Below are 27995 nucleotides of genomic sequence, written 5' to 3'. Positions count from 1 at the left end.
AAAAGAGTTGAAATGAGTGCGTGTGAGTGTGTGCCTCACTTGTGTTTGCCTCCAGGACACCCGATATCCCCTTTTTACCACTAACAGGCTCTTTTTTCTGTCTTTCCTTTTTTTTTGAGCACGAGCGATTCCTCTCTGCTCCTCTCACTCATAATATATGAACACATTATTGGATCCAGTCAGTAAGAGCAATTATAATGCACTCCCGTTTGTTTTTATTTTAACAACTTGATGAATATTTGTCGTGGCATTGTAACCATGGTGACTGCCTCCACCTCCACTGCCCCCACCCCTTCCCTCCCCTCCCGGCCCAGTCCACCTCCCCTTCCCCATCCCCCCTTCAGCGCTGAAAAAGCAAGGGATGGCGAGAGAGAGAGGGAGAGAGAGAGCGGGAGAGAGAGGTGACAGGAATGAACTAACAAGATGCACTAAAAAAATGCATGTCCCGGAGCTACATGAATCTTTGCAGTGAAGCACGCGCCGTCACACACACGCACAGAGACTCAACACACACACACACACACACACACACACACACACACACACACACACACACACACACACACACACACACACACACACACACATTACTCCAGTCGGCACATAGGGATCACATAGGTTAAGCCACATTCCAACAACTGGAACACAATAAGATGCAACAATGATTTCAGAATACAGGAAAAAAACAAAAGGTTAACAAGCTAAAAAAAAGACAAGAGGGTGGGGCAAATGTGTGTGTGTGTGTGTAATGTGTTAATGCTATATTTTTGGGTCCAGTTTTAAATCAGCTGAGCAGTTTTTGTTACTCAACACTCTTTCACTTATTCCCTGATTTCTGTATTCACTATTAGTATTTTTTGTTACTACATTTTTAGGAACTTCTTTTTCGATTTTGTTTTTTTTGCACAAGCTCTACAGTTTGGTTCCCCTTGTTCTCCTATTACAGTAAAATGACTTCCTCTGAAAATTATTATTTTACATGAAACGTGATAAACATACTTGTTCTGTATAAGATTGCCCGAAAGCTTAACCATGCACTGATTTAACTTCTTAAAAGCACATAAAGTAGCTTAAACCAACTAAAGATTCAAAGTACTTATTGTCATGTGTGCAAAGAAAAGCATTTCTCTGTACAATGAAATTATTTCTCTGCTGTCCACACACAGATGCTGGTTAATATGTACTAATAGATGTATAAATAAATAAATGGAGACAAAAAATGAAGTATTAAATAGATTTATGAAATAGCATGAAATAGATAAAGTCTCATTTGAATCAACTGTAAAAAGCTTTTTTTAAAACAATGTAATCACACAATATGCATTATGTATGAGTAGTTGTGAAATTTATCTATTCTGTATTATAAAAACTAATATTCGTGCTTAAAGTACGTCATGCTGTTATTCCTGTCAGGGTGAGGGTTTCTTTTAAGAAGTATTCAATATTTTTTTCTTAATTAAAGTGTCTAAACGTTTCTTCCACCACTGTTCTTCCTTGTTTTTTTACCTTTGAACTTGTCAAGTCTTTTTCTTTTCTCCGAGGCACGTCTTGGAGGAAAGTAACAGAGAAAGAGGGAGGTGCAGGGAGGGGGGCTTGGATGAAGCAATGGGGGCAGCGGCGAAAGAATAGCAGAGTATGAAAGAGAGAGGGAGCGACAGAGAGAAAGGGAGCGCAAAGTCTTGTCAACCGGAAATAAAACAAGCTGGCACCCTCCCCATCCCCAAGCCCCTACACCCACCCCAAAGTCACATACTTCTTCTTCACTCTCTCCATCTCTCTCCTCTGCCTCTCTGCTCCCATCTTTCATCGCTCTCTTCTCCTTTCTTCCGTTGCAAAGAGATATATTTAAACCCTGATTCTTCTCTGTTCTCGGGCTTCGACTCTACCGTGTACCGTCATACCTGCGTCATTACTTACACCTAAACTCAGACCTTGTGTGTCTATCGCCAAGGGTTTCAGTATGGTGCTCCTTTAACCCACTGTGGGGCCACACGCTGCCTTTGTTCATTGTCCCATAGCTGTAAGCTCTGCGTGTTATAGCAGAGAAACAATACCTCTGTGGTCAGGGAACAATACCTGGGTGTTCTCCCAAAAGCTGGAATTCAAACCACCTGGCCATCTGCAGCATCTAAACAGGCCCGAAACACCAGTGTAAAGATTTAAAAACTTTGGTTGTCTGATATCAAATAGCTGCTTTTGAAAGCTTTTGACTGTATAGCTGGACTCAGTTAGTTATTTAGATCACAGGCAGGTAAAACAAACCAGAAATTATTTGATACCTGAGTCATCATTTAAGATGAGAAATGAGAATATTTAAACCTGATACACGAAGGGATCCTGAATTGTAAAATCTATTTCTTCTGAAATTATAACTAAAAATGAAAACTAAAGAAAGTTATGTAAACATGTTTCCTAATTATTTTCTTTCTTTGAAAATCCTACAAATGATAATGCAGGCGAGTCGCCGCTGTAGGCCAAAGTAAAAGATAATTAACTGAATAAATTAGTGAATGGTTTTGTTAAACAGCATTTTAACTTGCTTTATAGCGTGACATGTTTATGTTCTAAAAATACATTATCATAAAACTATGACATTTTTGTCTTAAAAGGGAAATTTCATAGTTTTATAAAATGATAAAATGACGAATGAATATACAGATCATTTAAAACAGACTATCTGTTGTTTTAATTCAGATTTCCAGAAAAACAAATGTACATTTATCCCAAAGGTTTAAATATCAGTGAATAAATAAATAATAATGAGCTTAATAATAATAGCTAAAATAGCGTATTTATAGGTTGCAAATGAACTTTTTTCCTTAATTATATCTGGTCATAAAGAATATTTTTGTATCTAATGAGATTTGTAGTAAAATGATTGCTCATCCTTCCTCAATCCAGCTTCTTAGACAAGCTGGAAGAAAATAAAATGTAATGTTAACCTTAATATTACACAATAGACAGAAACATTTTGCTTGCTTACTTGTTATATTTATGTTTTTTTTTTTAATTAAGTAACATGCTTGACATATTTTCAGCAGTTCAAATTGATGACTCTGTATTAAAATATGTATTATTAAGCCTATGGCCCTAACACCTGTCCCTAAGTAATTTCATTGCATACATTAATTCACATCATTTTCACGATGATGTAAAGTCTTATTTCCCAACAATCATCATGATTCCCAATTATCTTGTAGTCACTGAATCTTCTCATGCCTACAAGACTCTGCAGTAGCAGCAGGACAGCAGGTACATATAGATATGTCAAAGCTTTATCAAAGTTTTGTCAATCACATCATTTAAACATCTATAAACAAGAATCAGTACAAATTAGGCCCCGCTAGTTAGGACAGCAAGTTTAATTATGTTACGTGTCTGATTGCTAGACACTTGACAGCTGGTTGTACTTAATATTTATGTGTAATTTATGGCTAAAATTGAATTCCATCATCTATTCATCAGCCACTATCGTTCCATTATCTGTGCTTTATGCTCTAGTCTCTCGGCCTCCCCTCCTCCTCTTGCTGGCATTAAGTTCAAACTTGACACTGATGTTGACTCACTTTGTCACCCCTCGGTGGCTCTCTCTCTCTCTCTCTCTCGCTCGCTTTCTCTCTCTCTCTCTCTCTCTCCCCATCGCTCGGAGGACAAGAGTGCCCGCAGACGCATTTCTCTCCAGAGCCCCCCCTTTCACTCTTTCACTTGCTCTCACCCTGTCTAACTCTCTCCATCTCTCTCCTACTCTCCTCTTTCCACACACACACGCACATCTACACACACACGGTATTGTCAACAAAGCTGGAGAACAAGGGACGTTGGGGGACCAGGGGAATAGAGGTCCACGGAGGAGGCGAGTAACACACACAGGACCCCCTCATCATTTCATCTGGACGCTTGGTAAGTTTGAAGAAATTGTGCTGTGTTTCGTTTGGTTGCTTCTTTAATTGCCGGTTTATCGCGGGCTATGGGGTCAGCATCGTCACCACTGATATTTATTTAAAAGATTTCTGGACTTTATATTTAAATTGTCATCCCTGTGCACCCTGATCTAACGGAATCACATTTGACCTTTGACATTTTATTACGGCTGTAGTTTGTAAGATGTGGCTCCGTAATGACATACCTTTACCCTTCTTGTATAACTCTCCAATGAGGAAATCTTCCCACCTCAAACATAAACCAACAGGAAAAGAGAGCAGGGTTTTTTTTTGTGTTTCTTTTGTTTTAACTCTGAGCTGGGTAAATATTTATTTAAGCTGATAACACTGATAAATGAAATACGTTTGCACTTTATCTTTCACAGTGACCATTAACCATGAGTTTGTTTTGGATGCTTTATGGCTGATCTTGCTCGCAAAGCCGCTGTACAGTATGTGATTGCCTGTTTTTTGGCTGCACAGACTTGCGAACATGTTTTGGTTTACTGGGGGGGGGGGGAAAGGAGCTGAAAGCAAGTAACACCACAAATGTACTGCCTTTCAGAGTGGTTTCTAATGTACTTCATCTCCCTCTGGTATACTAGCCTAGCAATGTATAACACACACTCGTTACGACAGCGAGCATGTAACTAACTCCATTTCTGCCTGTCATCATGAGGCTAATTCACTACAATGCCAACCATGTGTGAATTCATGCGATATGAACCCCTCCTCCTTCTTCTTCTTCCTCTTCTTCTCCTCTTTTCCCCTACCCCTAAACCTTGCCTCCCCACCCCACCTTAGGAGGTACGATTTGGAGGATTGAAGAAGGGAGAGAGGAGCCAAGGTGCCAGTAAACAGGGTCAAACACGCACGCAGGACGGGACTCTTTTATTTCTCTTCATGGTGGTTTGGACACTCGTATTATGTATGAGAAGTTAACCATGCTGAACCTACAGAGCAGCTCTAACTGGAGTGGGCCTAACAACTGGTACCATGATCCCACCGCCATCCAGACGCAACATAGCACAGGTGAGAGGACATTTTCTGTCTCACTAGATCATAACACAGCCCTCACAGATCACAAGGAATATGTCTTTGATTTTAAACCACTTTCAAAGTCGTTTCGTGGCTACATCACCAGCCTTTACGATCTTAAAATATGAGACACACACCCATGTAACACACATCTCTTTTGTCACCTTCATTGCTGCCAGTGTCTGAGGGATGTCTGCTGGACACGGAGGGCAGCATGGGAGCCGAGGCAGGGGGGGGTGGAGCGGGCAGGGTAGGAGGAGGAGTCCCCGTGGAGCGGGATGAGGGCGAGGAGTCTCAGCTGAGGCTGCAGCTCAAGAGGAAGCTGCAGAGGAACAGGACCAGCTTTACGCAGGAGCAGATCGAGGCTCTGGAGAAAGGTCAGGCCATGCAAGCACGCACAGCACTCTCCTTGCAGCCAATCGCTGCTCTCCACTGGTGCGAGCCAGACCAGAGCGTGTCATGACACAGCTTGTCTTGCTGCTTTCCCCCCCCCTGACAACACCTTTTCTATTGGATTATATTTGTTACACCTTGTTTGCAGGAGTTTCTTAAATGGCTGTGGGGAGGGGGGGGATGCAAATGAGAAAAATCAAAAATCATCCCGTGTATATTTTGGAAGGACATCATCTTTATCAGAGCCTGCAGATGAGAATAAACATTACCAGATGCAAATTATCCACAATCCTCACTCCACAAATATTCCCGATCTGGTCCAGAATAGCCTCCAGGGACATGTAAAGCAGAGGTTTGATAATGCGTGTTTGCCGCGTTTGTATTATGCAGCGAGATCTGGCCCTCGTAGCCCCGATACCCTCTGAGAGGGATCAGAAAGCCACCCTTGACTGGATATGGCTGCAAAGGGCCCTTGAGCTAAATAAGGACGCAATGTCCACTGTGCAGCCGAGTGGAAATGTATCACTGTGGTCACTCTGTGCAAATGACATTAATGAGGTACACTGACCTCACTGCACAGCCAAGGCACAATAACAATCATGTGTTGACACGGACGCCAATTATAACCAAGCCAATTATAACAATTTGCAAGACTCAATTTGCAAATGTATCATTATTTTTGCTAAATAAGTATTCATTAAGTATTTCAGATCATTTACTGACTTTTCGGGTTTCGGTTTCTCTCTTGACATTTTACTAAAACATTTGAACGGAAACAGTTCAGACTATAAAGACAACTAGATCTGAAACTTCAGAGTTCATCAGGATGAATCAGACTGCCGCTTACAGGGTGAGGCACATTCGCGTTTCGACTTGTCAACAACAAAAATGTCAGCAGTTTGTCACCTAGAAATGAACTCCTTTGATGCTCTGAAAGTGAAACTCTCACTAATACGAAGTGTCTGGTTTCAAGCCACACTTGTAGTAAGCCACTTTATATGCAAATAAGTGACAAACAATGCAATTTTCCAATACTAATTAAGAAAAACAATAACCTGCAAGGATTTTTCTTCAGTTTACTTTTACTCAGCCTTCTGTGAAATAAAGTGCTTAGACAGCTTCTCAACTTGAATCCTTTCATATGAACTTTCTGCATGTTCCATAATCATAAATATTTTATACAAAGTGCAACAGATAAATATTTCAAAAATGGTTGTAAGGATACAGCTCAGCATCCTGGATTTATATGTTCCAAAGAAGGATAATTAGTAATGCTGATATTAAGCAGTAATTACCCAATATGTAGTTGGTTGATTTCTGCTAAAATGACTCTATAAAAGTCAATTTTTGCTTAATTCTAATTCAGACTAAATTATATGATGGTTCCAAAATAGGTGAAGAGCATGCCAGGCTTAGGACTCACTTTGTGTGTTTGATGATGCTTTATATCTTCCGCAGAGTTTGAAAGGACGCATTACCCAGATGTTTTTGCAAGGGAGAGATTAGCGAACAAGATCGATTTACCTGAGGCCAGGATACAGGTGAGAAAGCTCTCAGTCCTCCTCTACAGTCCCATTTATTTGTTAGGCCTAACCTGTAACAGAATCCAAATATATAGACCAATGTAGCTGTTAACAACAAGACAAACGGGTGCAACGGGACTCTTTGATTGGCAGGTGTGGTTTTCAAACCGAAGAGCCAAGTGGAGGAGAGAGGAGAAGCTGCGCAATCAGCGGAGGTCAGGCGGTGTGACTTCTTGCTCGCAGAGCCAAGCCCCCCTGAGCACTTCCTTCAACACGTCTGTCTATCATCAGCAGCACAGCAGCAGTTCAGGTGTGTTTGTTGACTTAACTCATACAGCACACGAGGAGCCTGAAAGCAAGACTTTACCTATTCTCTCAATAATTTATGTATTTGGTGACAGGAATATTTTAGTAGTTTATAATTACCAGCCTCAGAGCTCCCTCTGCTTGACATTTGCAGGCTGGCAAACCATTAGAGGTTCTCCATTAGAGCGCATCTATATTAAAACATTTCCACTGTGAGATGCTTGTGCGTAAATTTGTGCGCACATGCTCACTGTGCGTGCACCCTGTGTGTCTCGCTCTCTTCCTCTCTCTCTCTCCAGGGTCCATGTTGAGTCAGGCTGAGTCGTCCCTGCCCAGCTACAGCTCCCTGTCAGTTTTCTCATCTGGAGTCCAGGTTGGAAATTCATCATTCGTCATTCATCATTTATCATCAGCACCTTCCAAACTACATCACATTCATCATAACAGATCAGAACCTGTTTATTATCACTTCTAGGCTCTGAAATTCATATTAATCAAAGTTAATAAATGATTCTGCAGCTGATAATAAAACGTGGTCACAGCAGTATTCTTTAATATTAGAGACATATGGTTTGAAAGACCTTTAAATTGATTGATTTTTTTAAACTGATGAACGATTGTGACATCGTGTGAATGAATATGAATTACATTAGGGTTGTTTTTTGCTTCTCTCAAATTTTGACTGACATAATGCCATAATTTGGACATTTTTACAGTCAAATAGATCCAGTCAGTTCTTAATAAGGTTCTTATAGATGTGGCTTCAAGCAAAGCACCCAATACACGAAACTGGAGATGTACACTTGTTTTTCTGACAACTTATAGCTCCTTCTTATCAGCCAAACTTTATTAATCATATTTTTCAACCACTGAATTCCAAATTCATTTTGCATTGAACATTTCTCCTGTGGAAAATGCAAAGGGTGTGTCAGGTTGAAGGCCTTGGCAGACTTTGGCATTGTTCTGAAAGCTGGAAGGTTTGCAATATTGTATAAAAGCCTTTGAACAAAAGGTTTGTTATAGAATATGAAATGGTTTTTTAACGAAAATGCAGTTTGCTTTCACATTCTTTGTCAGGAGCCTGCAGCTAATCCCCACTTTGAGGGATGTAGGATGCGCAGCTCTGTGGGTTTCCAGTGGATTGTAATTCATGTGTGCCAGAGCCTCAACAATAATGCATTAGAAATGTCTTCCCGGTCTGATTTCTGAAAATATTATCATCGCAACGTTTAAATCTTTAAAAAGATTTGAAAGAAAACCTTGACTCTTTTTGCATCTGCAGTATTAAACAAAAGCGTGACGCTGCTGTTGCCGCCGCGCTGAACCACAATCCGACCATACCACAAGCCTCTAGCACCTCCGTGTGGTTAAACCCAAACCATGTTGCTGTAACTGTTTTAGTGCTACATGGTCTAGTACAGTGGTCCCCAATCGCCGGGCCTCGGACCGGTACCGGTCCGTGAGTCTTTTGGTACCGGGCCGCGAGAGTTGAGGTTCAGGTGTCAAATGTATAGTTTTCAGGGTTTTTATCGGTTTTCAGCATTATTTTGTTATCGTTTTTATCGTTTACTCTGTTTTCCTGGGTCTTTTCACGTGTGTTATGAATAAATCTTCTTTTTTTCGGTACCGGTACTAGTTTTATTTTGTTGTATTTATCGTATTGTATTGTCGGGCATAAACCGGTCCGTGGCGCAAAAAAGGTTGGAGACCGCTGGTCTAGTAGACAGCAATGATTCTGCTCTTAAAAGTAGACTTGTATGTAATGCGTACCAACATCTTTCTCTCCTCCACTCCTGTGTCCGCTCTCAGTCAATTCCTCCCCAGTCGGCCTCCTCCTACTCCTGCATGTTACCTCCATCTCCTTCTGCACCACGCAGCTTTGACTCATCAGCGTACTCCTCCCCTCATCTGCAGTCTCCACCCTCGGCCAACTCCAACACAGGTGAGCGTTTATTAGCATCACTTTGTTATTTGCTTTATTTCTATCTGTGATTTCTGTCTGACTCTTTACGCTTCTGACTGTTTTTCTCCTCTATTCAGGGCTCATATCGCCTGGGGTGTCAGTGCCAGTCCAGGTCCCAGGAACTGAGCCGCAGAGCATGAGTCAGAGCCTGGGTCAGTACTGGGCCAGATTACAGTGAACAACAGACAATCGTTGCCAATCAGCACGACGAGAGAAGAAGAAGGAAAAAAAGGGCATGTAAAATAAAACGAGTGCGAAGAAAAGAATATAAGCAAGCACAGGGCTGAGCTATAGAGGGGCCTCGAAGGGGTTGCAGACCCCAAAAATGCATTAAATGTTTACAAATTCAGCCAAGAGCAGCTTTGGTTGCACTTAACAGTACTCCGGCTGTACTGGTGTTATCTTAGTATTATCAGGTTGCACTTTTGGATAGTATGTGTACATAGCGCTGAAGTCAGGGTTAGGTATAGGATCAGTCTGAGGTGTGTTTAGGATTAGAGTCAGGATTAAATCAGGGTTTAATGTAGCATTTGATATTTAAGACTTAGCTTTGAAACCTTCCAAAATTCCATTACACAGTCTGGTTTTTTCTTTTATAAGTATATATGATCCAAGCCAAAGCACTAAAAAGAACAAAGAGGAAAATACTGGTCTTCCTAAAGCTCAATACACATTTCCGAAAAAAAAAAGTGTTTACATTTTAGAATTATGTTGCAAAAATGTTGTTTATTCTGTTCAGTTTAATTAAATAGTGCCAGTTGACAGCAGAAGCCATCTCAAGGGGTTTTATGTTGTAAGGTGATGACCCTACAATATTCGCAAGAGGACTATCGATTTAACAGCAAAACTTGCTTTTAACCTCCAGCGAAACCATCCTCCCAGAGGTCAACCATCCACCACAAGCACTCGGATCGTTTATCAAAAAAGGGTGCAGGAGATTGCTTTGAGTTTTAAATTATACCTGACTTTACTTCTACCCTTCAGCTTTAAGATCAATCCTTAAGGCCAGCGTATGTCAGGTGTATTGTGAAGTGTAACCACAGTTTCTTGTTACTTGAGCAGCTCAAAGATATTGTGATAGCTAGCTTGTTCGCTAAGCATAAGCTGTGTGAGGCTACTGTGAAGATTTTAGACTTGCTTACAGCAATCACTTGTACTGAAACTAAAAACAAAAAAACAAAAAAACAAAACATACCATAACAAGTGTAAATCCTGCCTCTCCTGCCAGCAACATTACACTGAGACCACATATTTTTGTACAGACATCTGTGTATGATGAAGATAAGTGTGAAATATTGTCGGATGTTATTGGAGGGAAGAATGTAGCATGCTGTAGGCTCATTCACTCTCAAAGCACAAGTTTGATTAGTAATGCTGATGTCAGTACTGGCTGATCATAAAATCAGTCTACACAATAATAAAAATGGCATTAGCAGATTTTTGGGGGGCAAACTGTAAATCAGCTACATTTTGTCTCTATTCTATATGCTGTGGATGTAATCTTTTTATTCAATCAATCAAGAAATCAGAAGCAATTCCATAACAAAGTTTGCAGTGATATATACACGATACACCACATCATAAATATTTATTAGCCTATGACAATCAGTACAAAAACATAGTGCAAACACTCAAAAGACAATCAAAGCTGGAAGTAGAGGTAAATAACTGTGAAGTTAATGCAACACTGTCAATACAACAGCAATGGCTTTAACAAATGTGCATGACCAAAACAAGCTGCTACAGACAATCAGCTCCTATCAGAAATGAAATCAAGTATTGTACAAAAAGCTGTTGCTGTAATCTGCAGAGTTTGAACCTCTGCTCACTTTCCTCTGACTATTGGTTTTATTGATGCATCTCATACGAAATGTCTTTCGGCCCTTATTTATTTGTGTTTTCACTCGTTCACACAAGTCCTTTGTGTTGTTTTTGTTGTTGTGTGTTGTGTTAGTACTGTATAGCTACCAAGAGTCAACCCTTTTGTGAAGGCCTTGGATCCCTTTAATGAAAATTAAACTGTGTGTAATGAATCATTAAAGGTCTGCGTTTGTGACATTGTTTTGCACTTGCATGGTTTCACAAGTTTTAAAAGAAAAGGATAATAGTGATGTGTATGTAGATTGGTAACAGGCTAGTAACTGGTCAGCTATTTACGTAGCAACATTATTCATTCCAAAATACAGTCAAATTGGACCATTGGCTAGTAAATCAAAGGTTATTTGCAGTTAACCTCGGCATGCTTGGTGTGCAGTGTGTGCTTAAAAAATTGTGCTGGACAAAAGAAGTCGTAGGCCTAAAAAATGACTATGTAGAGAAGATGAACAGCTAAAAGTCATGTGCATGAAATGTGAAAAATAAATTCAGCAAAGACCTGACACAGGACCTGGGAGATAGGTCAGATCCTAAATACGCATCTGACCCTTCAGCTGATCTCTGAAGCCCCGTCTGAGGAGCTAAAACCCAGACATCAACATTACTGAAGCAGGAATAACAACAACAGAAAGGCAGCCAACATTCAAAGATTAGGGTTGAAAGTCCTACAAGAAGCCTAGAGAACTTTTACTGGAGACTAATTAAAGAAATGAGAAGAAGGCTTTGCTAAAAGAGTTCAGGCTGTGTAGAAGAATAAAGGGGGTCATACTCCCTAGATTTGTACATACGTTGTTTCTGGCTTTTATCATGCATTTCCATGTGTGTATGTGTTGATACATTTTTGCATTTATTTCCCATTTATCTATCAAAATATAAAGAAATGATGGGTGACTCAAGACTTTTGCATGGTGCCGTAGAGTACAGGCCAACAGTATTAGGCTGTTTCTTGAACAAACAGGAAAACTGGAAAACATCATCTGTCCATTCCAGCAAGATTGTTTAAACTCAATTTCCCAGAGTTCACCATTCAGAATCTTTTGTTCAACAGCATGAATGGAACATATGCTGTCAACCACTACTACTAAATATTGAGCAGCTAAAAGACTGATTATTTCCCACAGGGCAGCGACATGAAGTGGGCATGATGGAAACTGGCCTGCCATTAGCGGGGCTGCATTTATGCGCTAATGACTCCACTCACTTGGGCCCTGGAGGATGAACAGAAATTAAATACGGGAGGAGAGGAAGACGGGGGGGAGGGGGCAGGGAAAGATAACACCAGTTATGCTTTGCAGAGCGAATGGAAATGTAGACCCACAAACATAATGTGCTATGAGATGCCAGAGCACTCAAGCCAAATGCAGCATCATCCGTTCTCCAGAAATGTAGACGTAGACTGATGAGTAAAGGTAGACAGAACTTCCAGAAATTCCATGAGCAGTTTCCATGTGCTGTTAAAAAAGGCTAAAATGTCTTTAAAAGTTTCAATTTAATTTCTATCACCCTGTTTGCAAATAACTTTGTATTTGCAAAGTTTGTATATTTTTTTGTATATTTTGTCATACTCATTTTTTTGGCATTTGTCATCCTCTGAGGTTTCTCCTAGCTGCTCTAATGTGTTTCCTTTCCTGACAAATAATAAGTTTCACTTCCCTTTGGCAGTTCACTCAGCCCTCTGGACAAAGAGACTGAATAAGTGAAGTTGTGTTTTGTTAAGTGTTAAAATTACTGTACATTTCCGACATTCTACTAAATTGAAGAAACAATTGGATTTTTCAAAATAGATACAATCAATACAGATGAACCATTGTTGCTATGGAACATGGAAGCTGCAGTGCCTCTCATTTTTGAAAAGAATTTACATGTTGTCTGTAAATCAAACCCTACAAATGTGGCATCACTGCAAAAGCACAACATGTCTCTTGATAGGACATTAGGACTCATATATATTGCATAAACTATGCTTGAGGTCTCAGACTCATATCCTACACAGAGAACAAGAATGAATTCCTGGATCTTAGAAGGATATACAATCACACAAAGTATGTTTACTACACAATAGGATGATGTTTGTGGTTGCTCTAACCCAATAATTTGATGTGACCCAGATAATAATTAAAGAAAAATTAAAGAAATTACTCCCTAAGTCTCTTCTATTTTATTACCTGTACCAGAACAAAGACAGGTCAAAGCATCAGGTAAAAAATGGTGATACTGACTCGGACCTGAAAAATCTTGTCTAGTGTGAGAGCCCACAAAGCCACAGGTTCTTTCTATTTCTACTGAATTGTACATGAGTCCTCTGTCTCATTTGGTCTGTATTTTCAGGTTTGAAAATGTTTAAATTAATAAACAAATGAATAAGTAAATAAACAGGTTTGTGAACCTAAATGTAAACAGCCTGTGCTGCTTGGCTTGAATGCGTGATAAGAAGGCAACTGGACTTGTTTAGGTATGTGAAGATGTTTTGACCCACTAATCATGTGAGGCTTCACATAAGCCACAGAGTGCATAGACTAGTGTACAGTGAATAGTCCTCTGACTTTTACGTAGGAAAAAACAGAAAACCATTGCAAAACACATGGCAAAGCATAGGAGAGCCACGGCAACAGGACAAGACTCAGCTGTGCGTTTGTACTCTTTCAGAAATGCCAGTGGTCACATTGTGGACCAAAATGATGGAAGACAGAGATAAGTAAAGGAGGCCATGCACCTCTACTCCGCCATTGCTGAACAGATGTGGTGGCTAACAACACCAGGTACCAGCCACATGCAATGCAGGCTTGAGAGTCCTTCCAAGAGATTTCAACCCCTACTCACGCCTTAACAGCTCATGTGGTGGTGGGGTGGGGCAATGTCTTATAGTGTGTTCCAGTTCAAGTCAGAATTTCTAACTGGAAACTCAGATTTCCAACTTGGAAAATCTGACCAGCTCCACCAACCCCAACTTCACAATCCAAAATGTCAGCAGTATATGTAAATATAAGTAAAACCGTAAGCCCCTATATGTGTTTTTTGTGGGCAGGCCAATTGTGGGTATTCCTGGTGTTCATGTAAGCTGACCCATCCAGGGCCCATAGCAGATTTGTCCCTTTGGACCTTGAATTCATACCATGTAATTGTGTAGCAATCCAAAATAGGCTTTTCAACTGAAAACCATTAACCCCCCCCCCCCCCCCCCCCCCCCCGACTTGGGGGTTACCATATGGTTCTCTGTGGGTAATAGAAAACCCATTTAGGGACCCTAAAACTACTGTTGGGCCTGATTGGGCACACCTAACAGGGGCCCATGTGGGGTCCATCATCCCCACACAGCTCCAGAGTGCTTAAGTTTTACCACTGTTTTGAACACTTAGCCATCTTCGACTGTGAGGCAGCTTCATGAGGCGTTTGAGGTTCCAACTGGAACTCTGAAACTTCTAACTTCAAATTGAACACGTCAAATTAAACGTGTAATGTGTACTGCGACTGATTTATACTTATGACTCGTTAAATAGCCATAAGCAGATCATTGTCCAGGCTCTATTCCTGGATATACTGCAGCTGGTTTTTAGTTTAAAAAAGAACTATTGGTAGTGATGTAAAAAACAAAGCAACAAAAAACAAGAAATATTTCCAGTGATCCAAAAACACGTATTTGTAGTATTGCATGAATCTCTCTACCTTGCCAGAGAAAATCAAATCCTGTTTTTTCTTGCTAATGCGACTTCACTATTGAAAGCCCTCAACTCTCATTTCCGAGGTAACTGGAACGCCTCAACAGTTCCCCGATCGATCCACCAAGCCTAGTCCCAAGAGAGACTGAAGCAGCTGAAGAAGAACAAGCGGTGAGCATCGTCTCTGTTCCCCTGAATATGTGCTGATTTAGAGAAAGCTGCGGAATTATAAACAAGAATCCTCCAAATATTAAACATCCTGTTAATGATGTGGAGCACTTTTCCTCCTCTTTTCTTGCAGTGACTGGGATGGAGTTTTGCCTTCTGCTGTTAATGATATGGACCTTTACGGGAAGCACATTAGCAGGGCCTGACCAATACAGCAGAGCCGTGGTGAGTACAAAATATTCACGACACACAAAAATTCCTCTATGAGTTGTAAACGTTTATCGGCAGCTGTGTGGATTCCTTTGATGTATCTGAAAGTGGGGAGGAAAGTGTAGGGTATGTGTTACTTTTGCATCAGTTTGTTTTTGTATCCTTTTGAATCCTATATATCATATACATATAATTTTAATCTGACATTTAATGTGTACTTTATCGGAAATTGTATTTCCACGTGTTTTTCATTTCAGATGGTAAAATTAACTACCCACGGCAAGGGGTGTGTGTGTGTGTGTTTTGTGGGGGAGATAGAGGTATTTAATATGAGATTCTTGAGGTTTATAAGAATATATCAAACATATGAAACGCTTTGGGGACTTTCTTTTGACCATTCTGAGAGATTAGTCCTTCATCAGAAAAACCACTAGTTGTATAAATAGAATAGACATTACGTTACACACTTCACATGAAATGTGACGTGCAAGCACGATAAGCTTCCCACTTCCAGTTCCTCAAATATGAATTAATATCGCTATATTTCGTGGTATGTGTATATCATGTGTGGCTTGGTTATGAGAAAGAAAAATGTTTTACTTCTTTGATTGAAAAAAGAGCATAAATCCCGGATGACACTGCTGCAAATCTCACTGGGGGTAAATTATTTTATATATATGTATATATGTATAGATAGATAGATATATGTGTGTATATGTGTGCATGTGTGTGTGTGTGTGTGTGTGTGTGTAAGGGAGTAAGGGAGTTTGAAGGCAGAGATCAAAGAGGACGGTTGATGGAATAAGCCACCACCTTTTTCCTGTCAAAGTGCAGCTTGCAGGGTGGAGGACATGTAAGAGTACCGCAGGTTTCAAAATCACGTTCAAGAAAGAGATTTCATTGTTTCAGTGTATGTGTGTAAAGTGTGTATTTTGTGTGCTTGTGTGTTTTGTGGTACACACTGCTCTACAGCATTTATGCTATCAATCAACTTGCTTAACATAGAGAGGATCATGCAATGTTAATGAAAAAAAAGGGCTGCGCTTGTTCAGATTGATCCGTTGTCATAAGTGGAGCAGGATACAGTGCGTATCAAATACTCCTATGACATCAAAGTAGACCCTTGCTAGATATGACTGACTCACTGTGGTGAGGATGCATTTACATTTTCTAGCCTCATTAGTAATCAAGTTTGGGAAATCAACCAATTTCTTCTTGTTTTGTGTCCAGGACTGGCTCGGTAGGTATGGGTACCTTCCTCGTCCTGACCCACATACAAGTCAGCTGCTGACGAAAGAAGGGATTGAAGAAGCTGTTCGTACCATGCAGAGATTCGGAGGGCTCCGGGAAACTGGGAAGCTTGGTAAGTTATTCTTAACTCACATCTGTTAGGAGAATGTATTACTGTATTTATACACAATTCTTTGTGCAAAGCTCTCGAGTTACCCCTCATTTCTTTGCAATTTGCTTCTAAGGAGCCAGAGTGTTTTATAACTTTTTTAATCAATCAATAATTTTTTAAGTGGTCTTGAGCAATAGTTCTCCAAACTTTCTAGGGATAGTTCAGTGTTTTTCTTGGCTTTTCACTCATGTTTGTTAAGCCACTTATCTACATCTGCAATGATTCATTGAGTATCTCGAATAGGGATGGGTACCGGTGTCCGGTGCCATGATGGTTCTGACATAAACGGTAGTAACCAGACCGAAAAGCAGCGCACATTTCGGTGCTTTATTTCGGTGCTTTTTTTCCCTGAGCTGTGACACACTTCTAGCCAATCATTTTACGTTTCCGAGGATAGTAGGCGGGCCCAGGTACGTACGTTCTTTTATGCAGAGCTACAGATTAAAAATGCCCAAGGCTAAGCGGTCAAAAGTCTGGCTGTACTTCACAGCAAAATATGCAAACTCAGCAGCCTGCAACAAGTGCTTTAAGCTGATACTGTGATACTGTCAAAGGAGGTAACACCTTGAATCCGATGAAACACCTGGCGAGGCATAGCGTTTTTTTTTTAAAAGCCGAGAAATGCGCCGTATTTGATGGCAGCAGCAGCCGTTCTTCTCTGCGTGAGTAGCTTAATGTTGTTCGTGTGTAATTTACGTTGAGTAGGCTAACCACGTTATTACATTAATGCATGTAAGGTGAACTAGCAAACATCATCATAGCTACATGCGGCTGTCTTCTTGTTTGATGGCAGATACTCCCTTCACCCTGGCCAAAAAGGCTAAAATGACCAAAGAAAAAGAGGGAAACAGCTAAACATGAGAGGTTTTTGGACAAAGTTTGTATTTTTTCCATTGTTTAAGCACTGCTTCCAGCTAAGAGTGATACCATATATGCCCCATAGCTGCAGAAAAGGCTAACATTGTTATCTTTTTACAAAAAATCAGCTGACCATGAGAGGTTTTTGGACCAATTTTGTGTTCTCCATTCTTTAAGCACCGGTTTGAGCACCGTTTGAGCACCGGCACCGTTTCAAAAGTACCGATTTGGCACCGGTATCGGATAAAACCTAAACGATACCCATCCCTAATCTCGAATAACTTGATTATAAAATATCATAAATGCAAATTTTTTTGCTTCGATACTTTTTTAAATTCATGCTCAGTTGTTGCCATATAAGACATAGAGGTCCAGGTGTAGATGAGATAGATGGAGAATTCATGTGGATTGCAAAATACCTGAATTTACCATGTCAATTTTTAACTGACATTAAAAACTTTTACTGGGAAAAAGCTGCCAGGAGTCCTTCATCCAACCACCTGTTCATAAAGCGGTTCATTCAGAGACTGAGGGACTTATTCTCCGACAATGTAGTTATGCCATTTGACCAAATGGTTGAGAAATATTCTCTCCCCAAACATGACTTTTTCCGTTACTTACAGATAAGGCATTATATTTTACAAAGTACTAACTTTAGTGAGAGTCATGAAGTCTCCCCTGTTGAAAAATTATTATTTTTAACAGACAAAGAGGTACCTGTGAATATATTTTACAATGCTTTATATTCTGTACTTTCAGTGATGTCACAGAGGCTTAAAGGCACATGGGAAAAGGAGTTAGGTATAGCAATTGATGATGAAGAATATAAAGATGTCTGGAGTTATGCCAAATCAATCTCAGTTTGTAATCGTACCAAAGCAATACAGTTAAAAATCATACACAGAATGCATATATCCATATCTCGCAGACATCATCAATATAATCCTACCCTTTCACCCATGTGCCTCAAATGTAAGACAGAAATTGGTACCCTAACTCACAGCTTCTGGTCATGTTTGAAATTGCAAGAATATTGGTGTAATGTGTTATCTGAAATGGAGACGATTTTCGGTTGTGAATTGGACCCTCTGTCTCTCATACTGGGCCTCCCCAGCCGGCGATTAATATCCAAGAATAATAGGAGATTGTACTGTGTTCTCACCTATGCGGCAAGGAAGAATATACTACTCCAATGGATTTATGAAAAAGCACCAACTATTAAAGGTTGGCAAAGAGTAGTGTTGGATCTAGTGCCATTGGAATATCTTACATGTATACTGCACTCAAAAACAGATCAATTCTTTAAGGTGTGGGAACCATACTTGAATTATGTGGAACCTGATGTTTCTAATATTATGTTACAAGGATTCTCTTGAGTGTTCAAACTGCAAAGTACTACTGGGACCACAGGTATTGTATTGTATTGTATTTTCTCTTTATTTATTTATTTATTTTTTAGATGGAACTGAGCTGGTGTTCTGTGCTTAGTTATCAGTCTATTTGTTTTTGTTTATTTATTTATTTATTTATTTATTTTTGGTTCTGAATTGTACACTTAATTATGTTATGTAATTATGTACTATTTGTGAAAACAGAAAAACTAATAAAAAAAATATAAATAATAAAATAACTAAATAAATAAATAAAGCTGTTCATAAATGTTAAGGAAAGCAAACATTGTAGCTGCTCCCATCCATCAAGCAGAAAAAAAGGCACCAAATCCAACAAATGAATCAGTTTGAACCCTTTTTATACACTTTATTACCTGCAGGTCATTGCAAAAACACATTGTCATTGACATTCACAGGCATTAGGTAGTTTTTTGCACCAAGGTTATTCCCAAAAAGGTATTAGCTGAAAGCTTGACATATCAAGAAATAACAACTGCAAATGACAAGAAAACGTCCCTAAAAAAAGAGTTCGGGCTATGTTGATGACATTGTATTTCCATATACACTACCAGTCAAAACTTTGGACATGCCTTCTCATTTAATGGCTTTTCTTTATTTTTACTACTTTCTACATCGTAGATACATACTGAAGACATCAAATATACAAAGCAAGATATGTGGAACTATGTAGCAAGGAAAAAATTGATAAAGTATGTCTCATGTTTTAGATTCCAGAAAGTAGTCACACTTTGCTTTGTTAACAGTGCTGCAAACCCTTGGCCTTCCCTCAGTGAGCTTCATGATGTAGTCACCTGAAATGGTTTTCACTTCACAGGTGTGACTTGTCATTTGTGGAAATTCTTGCCTTCTTAATGGGGTTGGGGCCATCAGTGGTGTTGTGCAGAAGTCAGGTTGGTACACAGCTAACAGCCCTATTTTTACAACTGTTAATTCATATTCTGGCAAGAACCAATCAGCTAAGTAAAGAGAAATCCATTTCAGCTGACAACCTCATGAAGCTCATCAAGAGAATAGCAAGAGTGTGCAAAGCAGTAATTAAATCAAAGGGTGGCTATTTTGAAGAATGTAAACTATAAAGCATGTTTTTAATTATTTCACATTTTTTGGTTTACTACATAATTCCAAATGTGTTCATTCATAGTTTTGATGCCTTCAGTGAGAATATACAATGTAAATAGTCATCAATATAAAGAAAAAACATTAAACGAGAAAATGTTTCCAAAACATTTTACTGGTAGTGTATATTTGCACATTTCAGCAATTTCCTTCTTCCCATTTTCACAGGAAAAATGCAATATAATTAGTGATGGCTCAAGACTTTTGCACAACACTGTACATTTTTTTTCTAGACAGGGGTCACATGAGGCCTTGCAGTTCTTGCAACACCTTCTTTCATTTCAACACATGATATTTAATCATCTTCTCTTCCAGACCCGGAAACGCTCAAACTAATGTCTAAACCACGATGCTCTCTTCCTGATATTGTCGGAAGAGACGACATACTGAGGAGGCGAAGGAGGAGGAAAAGATATGCACTATCAGGCCTAAAGTGGGATAAGACAGATCTCACATGGAGGTTGGTTTCGTGTGATGATTGTGACATTGTGGTTTTATCATATGTGTATGAATCATGGGAATATCCCAGGAACACTTGACATGTTTTTTACCCCATAAGTTGTCATGGCCAACAAGCTAGTCATGTTACATCAAATATAGGAACTAAGTCAGGATTAAAGAGGCATTTTATTGAGGAAGCTATCTGATAGTGTGTGGTGCTAACAGAATGATGTGTGAGTGGATGTGGCTCAAGTGGTAGAGCAACAAATTTCCCACGTGTGGGACTAATAAAGGTTATCTTAAGTCTTCCACCAGTGCTCAGTTTGAATATAAGTACAACTATATAGCACCTTTCTATTATAGAAAATTTACCCACATGCTGAAAAAGAGGAGAACCTGTTACCATTTGAAGGTTAAAGGTTGAAGTAAGTGCTAGCATGCAGGATTTAAAAATTCTAAAGCTTTCCACTATGATAACTTGTGTTCTTGTGTTGTTGCACAAATATGAGAACAACAAGCCTATATTACAGCCTATAAATGCAGTGTTGCTTGGTTTCTCAATTATACAGAAGAAAATAGAAGATTAGGGCCACCAGAAAAAAAGAGAGCACATCTTTTTTTCTTCTTTTCCAGAATTCTGAGAAAAGAGTGGCCATAATCCTCTTCTGTACAATCAGATCCACCTATGACTTGAAATGTCGTATCTTAATAAGTCTACCTCAGCCAAATTTGAGGACTTTGCAAACCAGCATGTGGCATCAAAGTGACACCTTGGAATTTGATGTTTAAATTGTTTTTTGTTTTGTTAAATTTGACCTGTAACTTGTAATGAAGGAGAAAAAAATTGAGAAAAAGGGAAGGCTCCACTTTTAGATAACATAAGCCTTCTGCAAGGCTGAATTTTAATGACATTTTAATATGCTGTATGTATACAGCTGTGTATGTATAGGGCTGTGGATTCGGGGCCAATCGGTCCAGGGTCCATAATGCCGTTGGTGGAGGTGGCTGAATGGACCGAGGAGTGAGACAACGAGATCTTTGAGTAGTGGCATTTTTTGAAAACATTTATTAAACATGTAGTTTTAATTATATTATTACACATACTGCAAATGTGCGCATAAAAGAGTTGGCATTCTGTTTTTGAGGGTTACAAGCTTCATCTGACTGTCTAGATGACATATTGTGAAAGGTGACACAGTGCAGAAAGGTCAAAGCAAGCACGCTTACAGACACAGACATTACGTAGATTTATTTTTTAGGGTAGAGGTGAGACTTGCTTGTAACTGCAATTTGTACCTGCATAAGCAACAGATTTTGCAGAATGTGTGATGTTCCAGAGATAAGCGAGAAGGAGAACATCCACAGGAAACATCTGGCTCGGAGACGGTGAAAATGTCTCTTTAGGTGTGTTAAAGGTGACTTTCATTAACTGTAATTTATGCATGACATGTATCTGCCTGACACAAGAGGAGGCGTGAACCCTGATATATAAAAACCATTTGAAGTGTGCTTTCTAGCGGAGATTTATGCTGAGAATTGTGATGGTGTATTTCTTTCCACGCGTGTGTTTAATAAAATCATTGTTTTGACACATCTGGACCAGTGGTTGTTTGTCTCACACCTCAATCAAAAGAATTCGGGACAGTATTAAAACATCATGTGTGATTAAAAAAAAGAGGAATGTGAAAAATACACAAGTCACAGCATTTAAGTTTTCTGTCTCCAGTATCCACAGCTACCCAAATCCCTCCACCTCCCCCGGCTTGGCTAACAATGACGTGGAAAGCCTCCTGACTCATGCCTTCAAAGCCTGGAGTGACGTGGCCCCTTTGAATTTCCGTCAGCTGAGGAGAGACAACAATGGGGCCACAGCTAACGGGGACATCAGAGTGTCTTTTGACCACATGTTTCACGACGATGGGTACCCTTTTGATGGGCAAGGTGGCACTCTGGCCCATGCCTTTTTCCCAGGAACACTTGACATATCTGGTGATACACACTTTGATGACGATGAGATCTGGAGCTCCGCAGGTATATAAAAGGATATGAAGAATACAAAAAACCTCATCATTCACTTACCCAGAATGTCCACTATCTAATTTTAAGTGGGTTTTCTTTGCTTTCTTGTGAAACGGTAACACTTTTCCTTCACACTTCCACAGGTGATAGCAGAGGTACTGACTTGTTCACAGTTGCAGTGCATGAGTTTGGCCATGCACTGGGCCTTTCTCATTCCTCCTCTGATCCATCCATCATGAGGCCGTACTATCAGGGTCCCGTGGAAGACATTGCCCACTTTAAACTGGCCATGGATGACAGGCTCGCCATCCAGCAGCTTTACGGTCAGTCTGACTAGTCGTACACTCGTCAAATCAGTATCTGGCACTTGATGATGTAAAAATAGTGGTGGAGTATTACACTCATATTGCCATATCATACCACTATTGTAGCAATAAATCTTTCTTCATATCCATTTGCCCTTTCAAACTGATTGTGAATTTGTGAATTATATTACTTGATTTTTTTTATGTAAGTTATATCAACCATCCATTTAACATGACCACAAGAGTTCAGCAATATAGCCTCAAAAATGTATCACATATTCCATGATATTTCAACATAGTTTTTGATAAGAATATTAATGATGATATTGAAAAAAATAATAAATATTTTTATATTGATGCTTACATTTAGCAACCTACATTATGTAGGTTAATGAACATCGTCTTCAATCCCTCTTTTTTAATGAGCAACAGTCACTGATTACCTACTAGCAAGCGCAGCTAGCCAGTGCTCTGAGCAGCACACCATGTAGTCATTTAAGGTCATTGTTTCCACTTTCAGCGGAAACAGTTTTCTTGCATATTTTGCAGGGTTCTCGCGCTCCCTTAAAGGCATGGCATATCAATATCGGTCATGGCTGATGGCTGTCCCTCACTGAGCCTTGTTCCTGTTAAAAAAGAGTTTTCCCTTCCTACTGCTGCCAAGTGCTTTCTCATCAGCGGTCATCTGATTGTTGGCGTTTTCTCTCTATTGTTATAGCCTTCTTGCCTTACAGTAAAGCACCTTGAGATGAGTGCTTTATGGTTTGGTGCTAAATAAATAAAACTGAAATGAACTAAATATGATATTTTTATATCACATAAAAAATGATACTGGGCTTATCACAGATGATATATGGCACAGTCCTAATGACCACTCTTGATTTGGGCAAATGTACATGGAGGACATGTGGTCCTGCAAATATAAGCTGTCTCTGCTATTTGTTTCTAGTTTATAAAATTGCACTTTACACTTAGGTTTTATAAAACTCTTACACAGTTGTTCTCAGATATTCATTACTGATATATTTCTGTTATAGCTTAATACGCTATAAAACGTAAAACGTCTACAAAAGATAAAAATAATACAGTAATGCAATAACACTGTTTTAATCTGGTTTTGTGTGCAATACTGCATTCATGCAGTGATGTAACTGAATATCTTCCTCATGTCTTAAAAAAGAAAAAGCCTTGCATCCTGTGTGACAAACACCTCTGCACACTGAGAAGAATGTGGGTTGCCTGCTGAGTTTTTCTTATACTGTCGTCAGCTTTCGTTTCCTCTTCCACAGTGTCTTCTGTCACTCTTCTGTTGCAGGTGTGAAAGATGCTGACCGACCAGGTGGTGATGATCCCCACTTCCCACGCCTGCCCAGTCCACCTCCACCGAGGCCAACACAGCAGTGAGCTGAACCATGGGAGGGATTGGGGGTGGGGGGATTATCTGGATTGCACTTTAATCCAGATAATCATCACATAATATTTGACTTTACAAGCTATGAATATACTATTAATGCATTCAGACAGAGTCACATAAAAAAAAAAAGAAGAATGACTAATTAGGGAAGGCTGTGGCCCCTATCAGTCAAAAGGCTGATAGTTTGATACCCTGCTGCTGCAGTTTGCATGTCAACGTAAAGGGAAAGATACTAAAACCTCACGGCTCCATTGGTGTCTGAGCGTGTGTTAACAAATGTTAGACATTGTACTTAAGTATAGAAAAAACGTACTTGTATGAATGTGTGTGTTCCTGGATGAATGAAGCTTGGGGTAAAAATCTCTGTGAATATAATCGTAAGGTAGTAGTCTATTTAATTTAAGTGGTAGCTTAAAGACTCTCACTGTGGCATTCTTGGCCCCACAGCACCCTCTAGTGTATTTATCAAACAAATGCAGTAAAAGCAAAGTTTAACTTGATTTTGATTCAATTTTCTCTCCTAGTTCTGATCCATCATTCCAAGAGCGGTGTCAGGGAGGCTTTGATGCTATAGGAAACATTAGGGGAGAGGTCTTCTTCTTTAAAGGTATGAAAAAGTGGATCTGTGCTGAACAGAATAAAAAATACATCTCAATTAATTTTCCACATTCGTCAAAAAAATGTATTTTTATTTTATTTATCCGTGTTGTTTCTTTTGTGTCTTCTCTTCAAAAAGGTGCACAGTTCTGGAGAACCCAGCAAGATGGCTCTTTGGTGTCCTTAAATCCGGCTCAGATCAAAAACTTCTGGATGGGCCTTCCAGAAGGAATAAACAAGATCGATGCTGTGTATGAGAGGAAGAGTGACAGCCGCATCATCTTCTTCATCGGTGAGAAGCTAAATCTTGTGGTTATGTATGGCCTCAGGTGATCTAATTTTGGCCGTTCAGAGACGTGAGAAGTGGGTGACTTCTCACGTCTGTTATATTTTAAACATGGTGGTTTTTTTGAGTGGGGGGTGAAATGTTAAATCGTATATAAATATTTTCATATACGTCATTTAGGTCAAGAAGTGTTTGGACAGTGATGCATTTTTTTTATTATTTTGGCTCAACACGCTGCCACAATAGATGTGAAGACGAAACAATTGAGATGCAACTGGAGTGCAGATTGTAAGTTTTTAATTAAGAGGCAGAACAAAAAAGGGTGTTAAAACAATGAGGATTTATTTTTAATATGTACAAATTAATATAATAATAATAATAATAAATAAAATACTTATTTTTAAACTTTTAAAGTCAGCCAATATGGTCCAGTTTGTCCTGGTGTTTTCTTTCTGTTCCAGGCTTTTAATGCTGCTGTTTTCTGCTGTTTTTGTATTTGGTCTTTCCTGCCTTCAGTTTTGTCCTCGCTAAGTGAAATGCAGCTGAAGACAATGTCCTGAACAGATCTGCCCCAGACAAATATTTTCACTTCTTTACATTCAAACCTTCTGCTGTATCTTTTGGGTCATTGCCTGTATCACTGGGTCTGTATTATCGGTACTTTCCAGTTTGGTTTTCTGCTGATAAACCGAAGAATTCACCACGATATGGTTCCGACTCACATTAAGTGATTTTCTGTTGAAATATTCTGTTTTGCTTTCGCCATGTCCAGGAGCTCAGTACTGGGTCTTCAAGGACACAGTGGCTATGGCCGGTTACCCTCGGCCTCTCTCTGACTGGGGCATGAAGAAGAAGTCGGGTGAGACAGTGAACAGGGTGGACGCTGCTTTCAACTGGGCTCATAATGGCAAAACATACCTGTTCAGCGGAGGGGAGTTTTGGAGGTTTAACGAAAACATTGAGAATGGACAGAGGACCATCCAACCAGAGCAAGGATATCCACGGGAAAACACCCTATGGGAAGGAATGCCTGCCCATATCGATGGCATCATTAGCTGGCGAGAAGGTAACATTGTGTTAAAATGGAGACATATGTGATGATCTTCTATTACAAACTTGAGATCAGAGTTGAGCAATTCATTTCCCCAAGGGGCCACATGAGAAACTGGGCACCAATAAGGATTAAGCTTATTGGTACAGTTTCTCACTTGGCCCTTTGGGAAAATGAATTGTCCACCTTTGCTCTAGATAAATACACAACAATGATAGAGAAGTTATTTTGGGAGATAGCTTTTGTCAGCTGTCACACCCAAGACGCTCAAGGGAATGACGCACAGAAAGGAGTGGAAGAGCGCTGATTAAGATAAGAAGTTCTAAATAACATCTTACACTGAGATGCAACATGATTCAAGTAGATAAATGAATAAAGGAAAGATTCCTGCACAAAAAAATGCCATGTCATAGCCTATTTCATTACTTCATGTAGTATGAAAAGTAGTAGTATCACATCAAAGCATACTTTATATTAGAATGACAATCCAAATATGACTAATTTAACAGGTGGGTGATTTGTTGAAAATCAGTGGATGCCTCCCAGCTGACCCAGAAAGGGCTAATTTTTAATTTTTGTATTTATTTAGTACAGTAATTTTAGTATTTTTAATAAAGCTGTTGAAAACTTTGGCTTCAGGGTAAGAGAGCTTTTGAAATGACAGGATTTAGAAGTACACTTTCTGAGCCCTCATAAGTGCAGGAGCTAACCACATAACTACTTTGTAGTTACAAAAACTACAATGTGCTGCTGTCTTCCACTCCTTTTAATCAGCATCCAGTTTGTGTGGGTTGGTTTATTCATAATTTGATGAAACAAAATAACAGCTGCATTGCTTTTCGTGTTCTTTTTTTCTTTTTGTTGTTAAGGAAATACCTATTTCTTCAAGGATAATTCCTACTGGATGCTCACAAATGGAGACCTGAACCAAGATGATGTCACACCAAAATCCATCGCTGTAGACTGGCTTAGCTGTCCAGCTGCTCCTTCAACTTCCACTCCAACAAATCCTCAATTCCCAAAAGAATGCACCTGCATCTTCTTGGGATCGCATTCATCGCTGAGAAGCAGCTCTCTCCTCTTGATTTTTATTTTGCTGCTAACCAATGAGATTATAAGAAACATGAGTTTGTAATTTTCTTGAGTCAGTGTTTACTTCTCCCTTTTTTCCACTGGCGGGTTATTAATAGAATGACTTTATGTCATCTTACTTGCATAAAGTTACACAATAGTTTCAAATTGAGTCCCAGTGGCAAAAAAAAGCCTCTCTTAAACCCCCTGGGTTTTTATAAATACAGTTTCTCATCTGAAACATATTGCGACATTTTTGTATTGAATTACAATGAGCTTTACAGAAGAAAGAAACGTCATTTAACACCACACGCAAGCACACAGGTTACTTCTTCATAACAAGGTCTTATGTAACGCCTTGTGCTTGGGGTGATAAAAAGGTAAATCAAACATACTTAACAGCAAAAGTCATTTTCATCTTTAAATATATCTATTTATAATTAGATTTTGGTGCTTTTGCTAAAATATCAAAATATATAGTGCACAAGCAGATCTGGATTATGGTAAATTGAAGATTTTGTTTTTTTATATTTGTGTAGTTTTTACAAATGTACAATGTTTTGGTTGTTTTACATTGACATTAATAGCTGTCATTGTAGAATATTCTTAAGGCTGGGCTGTGTTAAGCTGAGATGCTTAACTTTGCAGATGAAACATACCAAATCCTTCAGTGGTTTTCACAGCTCGAGTCAGATAGACTTACTGTAAAGTGACAATATACATTTTGTAAAATCTCTGTGAAAGAAATCTTAAACAAAACCATTTATAAGTTATCAGAAACTATTAAAATGTCCTAATGTTGAATTTTATACTTTTGGTTTTGGTTTGTAGCTTTGTCTTTTGCTTTTAACACATATTTCTTTGGCGTCACTGCCCTTGCCACAAGTGTGAAGGCATGTTACCTCATGTCATCTGGTTCAGATTCAAGATGTTTCATTTTCAATGATTAAATACTTGTCATTCTCCAGTGA

General features: G+C 39.3%; 1 protein-coding gene across 2 annotated transcripts; it reads left to right on the top strand.

Annotated features, from left to right (window-relative positions):
- The first annotated feature begins 3007 nt into the window (after positions 1 to 3007).
- mmp25b (matrix metallopeptidase 25b) lies at positions 3008 to 27995 on the top strand. Of its 2 annotated transcripts, XM_076887450.1 has the most exons (17): positions 3008 to 3900; positions 4725 to 4952; positions 5138 to 5335; positions 6810 to 6892; positions 7028 to 7184; positions 7480 to 7553; positions 8990 to 9122; positions 14976 to 15067; positions 16283 to 16415; positions 20156 to 20300; positions 22008 to 22312; positions 22444 to 22623; positions 23921 to 24005; positions 24544 to 24626; positions 24756 to 24908; positions 25675 to 25968; positions 26823 to 27995. In XM_076887450.1, the coding sequence occupies exons 2-17, from the start codon at positions 4847 to 4849 to the stop codon at positions 27086 to 27088; spliced, it is 2487 nt and encodes an 828-aa protein (XP_076743565.1). In that variant the 5' UTR covers positions 3008 to 3900; positions 4725 to 4846; the 3' UTR covers positions 27089 to 27995. The 2 variants fall into 2 exon arrangements, with proteins under 2 accessions (XP_076743565.1, XP_004575904.1); XM_004575847.5 differs by lacking the exons at positions 14976 to 15067; positions 16283 to 16415; positions 20156 to 20300; ... (5 more) ...; positions 25675 to 25968; positions 26823 to 27995 and adding an exon at positions 9221 to 11199 and having other exon boundaries at positions 3612 to 3900.

The sequence above is a fragment of the Maylandia zebra genome, linkage group LG8 (assembly GCF_041146795.1).
Source record: "Maylandia zebra isolate NMK-2024a linkage group LG8, Mzebra_GT3a, whole genome shotgun sequence".
Taxonomy (NCBI): Eukaryota; Metazoa; Chordata; class Actinopteri; order Cichliformes; family Cichlidae; genus Maylandia; species Maylandia zebra.
Note: the sequence above shows the minus strand (reverse complement) of the source record. Positions and strands in the feature narration are given on the sequence as shown.

Bases quoted from the DNA above. Each gene is read 5' to 3' on its own strand.
- mmp25b (XM_076887450.1), top strand. From the start codon at position 4,847: ATGTATGAGAAGTTAACCATGCTGAACCTACAGAGCAGCTCTAACTGG. The intron at 22,624-23,920 runs GTCAGTCTGACT...CTTCTGTTGCAG, and splicing joins CGCCATCCAGCAGCTTTACG to GTGTGAAAGATGCTGACCGA. The intron at 24,909-25,674 runs GTGAGAAGCTAA...CGCCATGTCCAG, and splicing joins CCGCATCATCTTCTTCATCG to GAGCTCAGTACTGGGTCTTC.